The sequence below is a fragment of the Entelurus aequoreus genome, linkage group LG13 (assembly GCF_033978785.1).
Source record: "Entelurus aequoreus isolate RoL-2023_Sb linkage group LG13, RoL_Eaeq_v1.1, whole genome shotgun sequence".
NCBI classification, from domain to species: Eukaryota; Metazoa; Chordata; class Actinopteri; order Syngnathiformes; family Syngnathidae; genus Entelurus; species Entelurus aequoreus.
This window is the reverse complement of record NC_084743.1, coordinates 53,282,771-53,291,958: the sequence shown is the minus strand read 5'-3', so window position 1 is coordinate 53,291,958 and position 9,188 is coordinate 53,282,771. Positions and strand designations below refer to the sequence as shown.

Below are 9,188 nucleotides of genomic sequence, written 5' to 3'. Positions count from 1 at the left end.
TTCTTCAAAAATTTAGTGGGGGCTTACATTACGCTCTTTTGTCCGGAAAATTCGGTAGTTGAATATCTCTGATTTACGACTTCTCGGCTGATGGTGAATATTTGAGATGTCCGATAATATCGGAGTGCCGATATTATCGGCCGATAAATGCTTTAAAATGTAATATTGGAAATTCTCGGTATCGGTTTCAAAGGGATGGGTATCGGTTTCAAAAAGTAAAATGTGTGACTTTTTAAAACGCCGCTGTGTACACGGACGTACGGAGAAGTACACTGTGCCAGTAAACATTAAAGGCACCGCCTTTGCGTGCCGGCCCAGTCACATAATATACTTGGTCAACAGCCATACAGGTCACACTGAGGGTGGCCGTATAAACAACTTTAACACTGTTACAAATATATCCCACTCTGTGAACCCACACCAAACAAGAATGACAAACACATTTCGGGAGAACATCCGCACCGTAACACAACATAAACACAACAGAACAAATACCCAGAACCCCTTGCAGCACTAACTCTTCCGGGGCTACAATGTACACCCCTACCCCTCCACCTCAACCCCGCCCCTCCCAACCCCGCCCACCTCAACTTCCTCCTGCTGAGGCATGTTTAAAAAAATAATGCACTTTGTGACTTCAATAATAAATATGGCAGTGCCATGTTGGCATTTTTTCCATAACTTGAGTTGATTTATTTTGGAAAACCTTGTTACATTGTTTAATGCATCCAGCGGGGCATCACAACAAAATTAGGCATAATGTGTTAATTCCACGACTATATATCTCGGTATCGGTTGATATCGGTGTCATGTCTGTGTTCATGTTTTTGTTTGGCCATGTGCTGTTTTGTTTTTTGGACACTTCCTTAGTTCCTGGTTTCACTTCCTGGTTTTGTTTGTCACCATAGCAACCATTAGTTTCACCTGTTCCACGTTTGTACTCACACACACCTGTCTCACGTTTTCACATTGTCATGTCACGCACCTGTTCACAGTTAAGTCACGCACCTGTTGTCACTATATAGGCTTTTCTGTTTCTGTTGTTCGTCCTGGCGACATCACACATTCATGCCATGTTCACAGTTTCTTGTCACGTAAGTTTTTGTTTAAATGTTCATAGTTCTCCGCCATTGTGCGCGCCTTTTGTTGTTTTCTAGTCAAGTTTTTTACCTCCGCTGTGAGCGCCTTTTGTTTGTACCTTTTGTTTGAGTTTATAGTAATAATTAAATATGTCTTTACCTGCACGCCACGTCCGTTCCATTTCTTTTGCACCACGGGAGAGCAAACCACGCCAAATACCTAGTCTTGACAGATGTCGCCAGCACGAGAGCTCTCCCGCAAAAAAATGGGACAATTTTGACGAGGTAACGTGGGAGGTCCTGCGCGCCATGGAAGCCGAGACACTCCGCCATTCCCCCATGGAGCGCAGGGATCTCATGTGGGGTCCGACCGGCAAACTGGTGCCGATCAGCTCCCTTTGGTCCGAGGATGGCGCTGCGTCACCGCAGTCCCGGAAGCGCCGCTCCCAACGAAGGACGTCAGGGAGGGCTTCCACAAGCATTGGAAAGGACGCATCGTTCCCGCAAGCTCCTCCCCCTCCGGGCGGAAACGAGCTGCAGCCAGCCCGGCTTCCCCAGGACGACGTCACGCCGCTGCCAGTGGGTGACGTCATGGATTTTTTTCCCCTGAACTCTTTTTCTTGTCAGCCACATCCAACCAAAGACTCTAAATCCATGATTAAATATTACCAAGACATGTTTTTAGAAATCAGATCCTGTCAATCACAGTCACCCAATTTTCATGCCCCGCCCCCCAGGACTCATGCCACGCCCAAGTCAGAAATTTTTTTTTCACCCACAAAAGCCCAGGTGGGGGGGAACGAAAGACCTTTTGGACAATTTAGAGGGGAGGATTCTGCCCTCCTCCTGAACCCCCTCCGCCCACCCCAAAAGACGGTTCCAGACCGCGGGGAGCGCGTCTGGGATCCGCTCCTTGAGGGGGGGGCTAGGGCTGGGAATTGTTCAGGTGGGGTGGGTCAGCATCGTCACGCCAAGCCACAGCCTCCAGCACGACCTCCACCACCTGTCTTTCGACCTGCCAAGCCACAGCCACCAGCACGACCACCACCACCAGTTTTTCGTCCATGCCAAGATCCACCTGCTCCACGCCCAGCTCCACGCCAAGCGCCACCAGTACCTGCTCCACGCCAAGCGCCACCAGTACCTGCTCCACGCCAAGCGCCACCAGTACCTGCTCCACGCCAAGCGCCACCAGTACCTGCTCCACGCCAAGCGCCACCAGTACCTGCTCCACGCCAAGCGCCGCCAGTACCTGCTCCACGCCAAGCGCCGCCAGTCGCAGCCCCACGCCGCCAAGTGCCGCCAGTGGCTGCCCCACGCCGCCAAGTGCCGCCAGTGGCTTCCCCACGCCGCCAAGTGCCGCCCGTGGCTTCCCCACGCCGCCAAGTGCCGCCCGTGGCTTCCCCACGCCGCCAAGTGCCGCCCGTGGCTTCCCCACGCCGCCAAGTGCCGCCAGTGGCTTCCCCACGCCGCCAAGTGCCGCCCGTGGCTTCCCCACGCCGCCAAGTGCCGCCCGTGGCTTCCCCACGCCGCCAAGTGCCGCCCGTGGCTTCCCCACGCCGCCAAGTGCCGCCCGTGGCTTCCCCACGCCGCCAAGTGCCGCCCGTGGCTTCCCCACGCCGCCAAGTGCCGCCCGTGGCTTCCCCACGCCGCCAAGTGCCGCCCGTGGCTGCCCCACGCCGCCAAGTGCCGCCCGTGGCTGCCCCACGCCGCCAAGTGCCGCCCGTGGCTGCCCCACGCCGCCAAGTGCCGCCCGTGGCTGCCCCACGCCGCCAAGTGCCGCCCGTGGCTGCCCCACGCCAAGACCAAAGCCAAGACCAAGACCCGCCAAGTGACCAAGACCAAGACCCGCCAAGTGACCAAGACCAAGACCCGCCAAGTGACCAAGACCAAGACCCGCCAAGTGACCAAGACCAAGACCCGCCAAGTGACCAAGTCCAAGCACCGCCACGCCAAGTCCAAGACCAACCATGTCAACACCAAGTCCAAGACCAACCATGCCAAGACCAAGACCCAGACCCTCGCCAAGACCAAGACCCTCGCCAAGACCAAGACCCTCGCCAAGTCCAAGACCAAGACCCACGCTGCCAAGACCATGACCCACGCTGCCAAGACCAAGACCGCCAAGGCCAAGACCACCCACGCCAAGCTTCGCCGCCTGACGCACCACGCCAAGCTTCGCCGCCTGACGCACCACGCCAAGCTTCGCCGCCTGACGCACCACGCCAAGCTTCGCCGCCTGACGCACCACGCCAAGCTTCGCCGCCTGCCACGACAACGCGCCCACCTCCTCGTCGGCCAAGGATGTGGCCATTCCATGGGCGTCCGCCACGCCAGGTGCGCCGACCTCCTTGTCTGCCACGAATGTGGCCATTCCCAGGTCGCCCACCTCGTCAGGTTCAGCGGCGGTCTACCCGCCGCCGCCACCTGACTCTGCCCCGGTGGATTCGGGGACACCTGGTCTGGCGACCCACCGCCATGTCCCCCTCCCTCCCTCCCATGACTCTTGATCCTGTTTTTTGTTTTTGGCCATCTGGGATCTGTCCGTAAGGGGGGGGTTCTGTCATGTCTGTGTTCATGTTTTTGTTTGGCCATGTGCTGTTTTGTTTTTTGGACACTTCCTTAGTTCCTGGTTTCACTTCCTGGTTTTGTTTGTCACCATAGCAACCATTAGTTTCACCTGTTCCACGTTTGTACTCACACACACCTGTCTCACGTTTTCACATTGTCATGTCACGCACCTGTTCACAGTTAAGTCACGCACCTGTTGTCACTATATAGGCTTTTCTGTTTCTGTTGTTCGTCCTGGCGACATCACACATTCATGCCATGTTCACAGTTTCTTGTCACGTAAGTTTTTGTTTAAATGTTCATAGTTCTCCGCCATTGTGCGCGCCTTTTGTTGTTTTCTAGTCAAGTTTTTTACCTCCGCTGTGAGCGCCTTTTGTTTGTACCTTTTGTTTGAGTTTATAGTAATAATTAAATATGTCTTTACCTGCACGCCACGTCCGTTCCATTTCTTTTGCACCACGGGAGAGCAAACCACGCCAAATACCTAGTCTTGACAATCGGAATCGGTAATTAAGAGTTGGACAATATCGGAATACCGGATATCGGCAAAAAAGCCATTATCGGACATCTCTAGTGTAAATCCTAAAAGGCAGGGCCGGCTCATGGCATGCACTCAGTGTTTTGTTTTTTAAAATATTTCTTTATTGGTTCAGTTGCTATTACAAACCTTGTTCAAATGAAAAAATATGTGTTTAATTATTTTCTTATCTTTATCCCGCAGCTTGCATTGTGTTTGTTTGGTAGCAGCAGTATGTGTCAACAAAATCATGTTTAGAGATGGGAGGTTGAATGACGACGAGGGCATGTACAGCAACAGAGGGATGGAGCAAAAAAAAAAGAGTGATGAGGAATAAGCAATGAATGGCCCTGTACGTGGAAGCGGGTCAGAAAGGGTGACGGGGTAGAGAGAAGAAAAAGAGAGCGAGAGAGAGATTATCGCTAATCCAAGAGAGCGAGTGCTGTTTGGAAAGTACCCATGAGCGAGTCGCTGCTCCTTACACGTCAACTGCAGTGGACAACAACTGGAGATGCGTTTTATAGCACTTTTACTTCCACTGAATGAATCAGCAGCAGCTCTGAGGGCATTTGGGGACAAAGACAACCCTGCTATGGGACACACCTATATGCTGATATCCTCCCTCATATCTGACAAGCACCTGATGCATTAAGCATCATTAAAAACGATACACCAGCAAAATCACTTATCCGTCCCCAGTCTTTGCACTCTCATCAGCACCATGATGAATTCAGTGTCAATCAGCACTTGACACCACGTGACTGTGCACAGTTGCAACATTAATGCATCCATCCAACACATTTTCACTATCATTATTCTGGGGGGAAACATGCATATGCAAAATTAAGGCAGCACTGTTGGTGCTCAGTTTGCTGCTGCATGTCAAGTGCTGTTTAAAAGGCAGCACATACAGGAGAGTCATTCATGGCTGCACGACATGCACACGGATCCGAGCCCAAAAAGGTTTTCACTAGAGCTATTGTGCGTGTCTCTCTGCGGGTTAGGCAAAGCTGCAAATAAAAAAAATTAAAATAATAATAACTTCACCTCCAAATCTAAAATGAAACGTGCTGGATTGCATCATAAATGCATTCAAAACAAGTGCTGGTGTATAACGTTGCAGCGTGGATACCTGTCTCCACCCCCCTCTTGGCCCCAAAACACGAGTGGTGTGAAGATATTTAACCCTGCCTCCAGACTGCCTCCACCAGCCTGGCTCTGACCGTGATCTTGGCTGCCTGCACTGGCAAGTGACACAACACCGGGTCACCCCCATTCCAGCCCCGGCATTCCTTGCATGCTTGCGTGCATGCACGGCTCATTGTGCAGAGAATATAGACCAATATAAAACTTCCACGCGTTATTATCTCGCATTGATGCACGCAGGTATTTAGCCTTCTTTTTTTAAAATCACGCTGACAACGTGCGCCGACGCCAAAAAAACAAAAAAAAATCCAAAATAAATAAATAAACAACGAGCCCACGCTGGAATGTGCTGTACTTACGATTTGAGGTGGTTCTGCACCGCCGTGGCCATTTTGGTGTGGTATGGTGAGAATGCAGCGCCGCAGAGCCCGGTATTGTACATGTAATGTAGCAGCTATTTCAATTTCATTCATTCTCTGGGGCTGCGGCTGCGGCCGCCAGCCAATGGGAGTCGGGAGCGCACGTGACGACATTGGGGAAGTGTAGTTTTTACGCATGTCAACATGAAACCTGTCCAAGAGCAGCGCACTACAAGTACCGGCGCGGCTAGCGCCTGCAATGACGCCACAGGCCCCGCCTTGCTTCCAAGAGGGCAAATAGAGCAGCCCTCAAACATCTACATTTTATTTCCACAGTTAGGACAAAGACTGACTGCCTCTCCTTTTTTTTTTTTTTTTTTTTTTTGTGGTTGGATGGTGGGCGTGGCCCATGCTGGCTGCCTGGAAGTTGCAATCAATGCTCTTCAGCATTTACTCCAAAATTTAAATATTTATTATTCCACCCTTTTTTCCTCTCCCCACAGTTGTCATACCATGGTTATTACTAGAGATGTCCGATAATGGCTTTTTTGCGATATTTCCGATATTTCGATATTGTCCAACTCTTAATTACCGATTCCGATATCAACCGATACCGATATATACAGTCGTGGTATTAACACATTATTATGCCTAATTTTGTTGTGATGCCCCGCTGGATGCATTAAACAATTTAACAAGGTTTTCCAAAATAAATCAACTCAAGTTATGGAAAAAAATGCCAACATGGCACTGCCATATTTATTATTGAAGTCACAAAGTGCATTATTTTTTTTAACATGCCTCAAAACAGCAGCTTGGAATTTGGGACATGCTTTCCCTGAGAGGGAATGAGGAGGTTGAGGTGGGAGGGGTTGAGGGGGGGGTCGGGAGTAGCGGGGGTTGTATATTGTAGCGTCCCGGAAGAGTTAGTGCTGCAAGGGGTTCTGGGTATTTGTTTTGTTGTGTTTATGATGTGTTACGGTGCGGATGTTCTCCCGAAATGTGTTTGTCAATTTTGTTTGGTGTGGGTTCACAATGTGGCGCATATTTGCAACAGTGTTAAAGTTGTTTATACGGCAACCCTCAGTGTGACCTGTATGGCTGTTGACCAAGTATGCCTTGCATTCACTTGTGTGTGTGAAAAGCCGTAGATATTATGTGACTGGGCCGGCACGCAAAGGCAGTGCCTTTAAGGTTTATTGGCGCTCTGTACAGTCATAAATTTTACTTTTTTAAACCAATAATTTTGAAACCGATACTTTCTGATATTACATTTTAAAGCATTTATCGGCCGATAATATCGGCAGTCCGATATTATCGGACATCCCTAGTTATTACATTAGCATGCTACCTTTTTCAGCTATTTATCGCAGGCGCTCGCACTTTACACATGCTAACTCGGGCTATGTCTACACTAAGCCGGATGACCCCTTAAACCAGGGGTGTCAAACTCATTTTAGATGGGGGGGCCACGTGGAGAAAAATCTACTCCCAAGTGGGCCGGACTGGTTAAATCACGGCACGATAACTTAAAAATAAAGACGTCTTCAGATTGTTTTTCTTTGTTTTAAAATAGAACTAGCACATTCTGAAAATGTACAAGCTATAGTAGTAATTAGAGATGTCCGATAATGGCTTTTTTGCCGATATCCGATATTCCAATATTGTCTAACTCTTAATTACCGATTCCGATATCAACCGATACCAATATATACAGTCGTGGTATTAACACATTATTATGCCTAATTTTGTTGTGATGCCCCGCTGGATGCATTAAACAATGTAACAAGGTTTTCCCAAAATAAATCAACTCAAGTTATGGAAAAAAATGCCAACATGGCACTGCCATATTTAATATAGAAGTCACAAAGTGCATTATTTTTTTTAACATGCCTCAAAACAGCAGCTTGGAATTTGGGACATGCTCTCCCTGAGAGAGCATGAGGAGGTTGATGCGGGCAGGGTTGGGGGGGGGGGGGGGGCGGGGTTTAGGGTAGGGGGTAGCGGGGGTGTATATTGTAGCGTCCCGGAAGAGTTAGTGCTGCAAGGGGTTCATACAGATAATGTGTCATGAGGAATGCAAATATAAATTAAATACACAGGGGACATAGGAAATTAAATGAGCTCAAATATACCTACAAGTGAGGCATAATGATGGAATACGTACACAAAGCTAGCCTAAATAGCATGTTAGCATCGATTACCTTGCAGTCATGCAGTGATCAAATATGCCTGATTAGCACTCCACACACGTCAATAACATCAACAAAGCTCACCTTTGTACATTCACGCACAGCATAAAACGTTTGGTGGACAAAATGAGACAAAGAAGGAGTGGCATATATTTCTCTGGCATCGTTGAAGAAAGTTATACATGTAAACAAACTACGGTGAGTTCAAGGACCGCCAAAATGAGTAGGACAAAACGGCGCTTGCCAAATACTCTCACCAGAGAAGCATGTTTGATATAAACAGTGGGATTTCTAACAATTAAGGAGGTTTGTGTCATTATGTCCTCCTACAGAAACCATATTAAAACAAAAAATATATTTTTCCCCCATCTTTTTCTATTTACATACAGTAGGGCGGCGCTAAAGAACTTTTCTTTAGCTAATTTTACAGTTTTTCTTAGCCACTTTTCAACTTCAGAAGCAACATCTCGTTTTCAAGAGGGGCCATACATTTTGCAGCCATACACCACAGAGTCATATAACTTGGTACTTGAGACATGCTACCTTTTTTAGTTAATTTTGCAGCTGAACACCTCAGAGTCATGTGACTTGGTACTTGACACATGCAAATTATTGTTATTTTTTATTATTTTGCAGCCGTAGACCTCAGAGTCCTATAATTTGGTACTTAACACATGCTAACTGTTTTAAATAATTTTGCAGTTTTACACCTCTCACTCACATAACTTGGTACTTGACACATGCAAACTTTTTTTTTTAGCTAATTTTGCAGCCAGACATGTTAACTAAGTACTGGACACATGCAAATATTTCTTGCAAATTTTGCAGCCATACACTACAGAGTCATATAACTGTGTACTTGACACATGCTATCTTTTTTAGCTAATTTTGCAGCCGTACACCACAGAGTCATGTAACTTGGTACTTACACATGCTAATTATTTATTTATTTATTTATTTTGCAAATTTTGCAACCGTAGACCTCAGAGTCATGTAATTTGGGACTTGACAAATGCTAACTGTTTTAAATAATTTTGCAATTGTACACCTCAGACTCACATAACTTGGTAATTGACACATGCTACCTTTTTTTAGCTAATTTTGCAGCCATACACTACAGAGTCAGATAACTTGGTACTTGACACATGCAAACAATTTTAGCAAATTTTGCAGCCATACACCACAGAGTCATATAACTTGATACATGCTACCTTTTGTTTTAGCTAATTTTGCAGTCGTACACCTCAGTGTCATGTAACTTGGTATTTGACACATGCTAACTTATTTGTTTTTGTGCAAATTTTGCAGCTGTACACCTCAGCGT

The 9,188-nt window shown here is 47.6% G+C and overlaps 1 protein-coding gene across 1 annotated transcript in view; it reads right to left on the bottom strand.

Moving 5' to 3' along the window:
- The window catches only part of dpf1 (double PHD fingers 1), a 160,800-nt gene extending 154,922 nt beyond the window's left edge, over nucleotides 1–5,878 (bottom strand). The window contains 3 exon segments of the mRNA XM_062068006.1: nucleotides 5,673–5,716; nucleotides 5,718–5,836; nucleotides 5,839–5,878. Coding sequence (XP_061923990.1) covers nucleotides 5,673–5,716; nucleotides 5,718–5,836; nucleotides 5,839–5,878 — 203 coding nt within the window.
- Nucleotides 5,879–9,188: the final 3,310 nt, after the last annotated feature.